This window comes from Acanthamoeba castellanii (genome assembly GCF_000313135.1).
Source record: "Acanthamoeba castellanii str. Neff unplaced genomic scaffold scf7180000084768, whole genome shotgun sequence".
Lineage (NCBI taxonomy): Eukaryota > Discosea > Longamoebia > Acanthamoebidae > Acanthamoeba > Acanthamoeba castellanii.
In genome coordinates this window covers 237,175-237,960 of record NW_004457618.1, presented here as the reverse complement: position 1 = coordinate 237,960, position 786 = coordinate 237,175, and the positions used below count along the sequence as shown (strand labels likewise).

Genomic DNA, 786 nt, shown 5'->3' with positions numbered 1-786 from the left:
ATGCACCGCTTCTACAAACTTTCGCTTCAGGTACTACTAAATAATGATAATAATTTGTTGTTATTATTGCTATTGTCTTTAGTAACTAATCTCTTACTGACATTCCATTCGAACGCAGTTGCTGGCACGTTATGGCGTGTGGGTCCAGCAGGTGCGTAAAAACGCTGCCGAAGTCAAGCAGTTGGCGATGGCTGGCCAGGAGCCGGGAGCCGCCGAAGGCGCCACGTCGGCGCTCGGCGCGCCGGGAGCACGCGTTGCCCCTGGTGCTCCGGCAGCTGCTGCTACTACTCCGGCTGCCGAGGTCAAGTCCCTCCTGCAGCCCGAGGAGTTACTCTATCTCTACTACGACGTAGAGAAGCTCATTGCAGCTGTACGTTGACGTGTTCCGCGTGTGCGATGTGCTGCAGCTTAGTCGTGCTCGTTCGATTGCTAACCTTTATTGGACGCAGCTGCCCCAGCAGTACTTCCCCCACGTACGATCGATCAACGCTCATCTGCCCGCCGACGTGCTGGAGATCCTGCAAGGTACTCCTCTCTCCCTCCCTCCTCTCTCTCTCTCTCTCTCCGCACGCTTCTCAAATACGAAATGTTGTGGATTCACCTTTCCCATCATTGCATCCGATTAGAGGGCTACGATGATAGTTTGGCCGAGCTGGCCAAGGATCTGCCCCGAGATCACGATCGTTGTCACCGACCTTATCATAGAGTACCACCCTTCCCTCGTCTTCTTCATGGTGCGCCGAGCTGAGCTGAGCTGAGCTGACTTGGCGTTGCGCCTTGTGACTG

The 786-nt window shown here is 54.8% G+C and overlaps 1 protein-coding gene across 1 annotated transcript in view; it reads left to right on the top strand.

Moving 5' to 3' along the window:
* The window catches only part of ACA1_252880 (uncharacterized protein), a gene marked incomplete at both ends in the record, with an annotated part of 4,212 nt that continues 3,426 nt past the window's right edge, over positions 1–786 (top strand). The window contains 5 exon segments of the mRNA XM_004367531.1: positions 1–30; positions 119–263; positions 276–370; positions 450–525; positions 627–706. Coding sequence (XP_004367588.1) covers positions 1–30; positions 119–263; positions 276–370; positions 450–525; positions 627–706 — 426 coding nt within the window.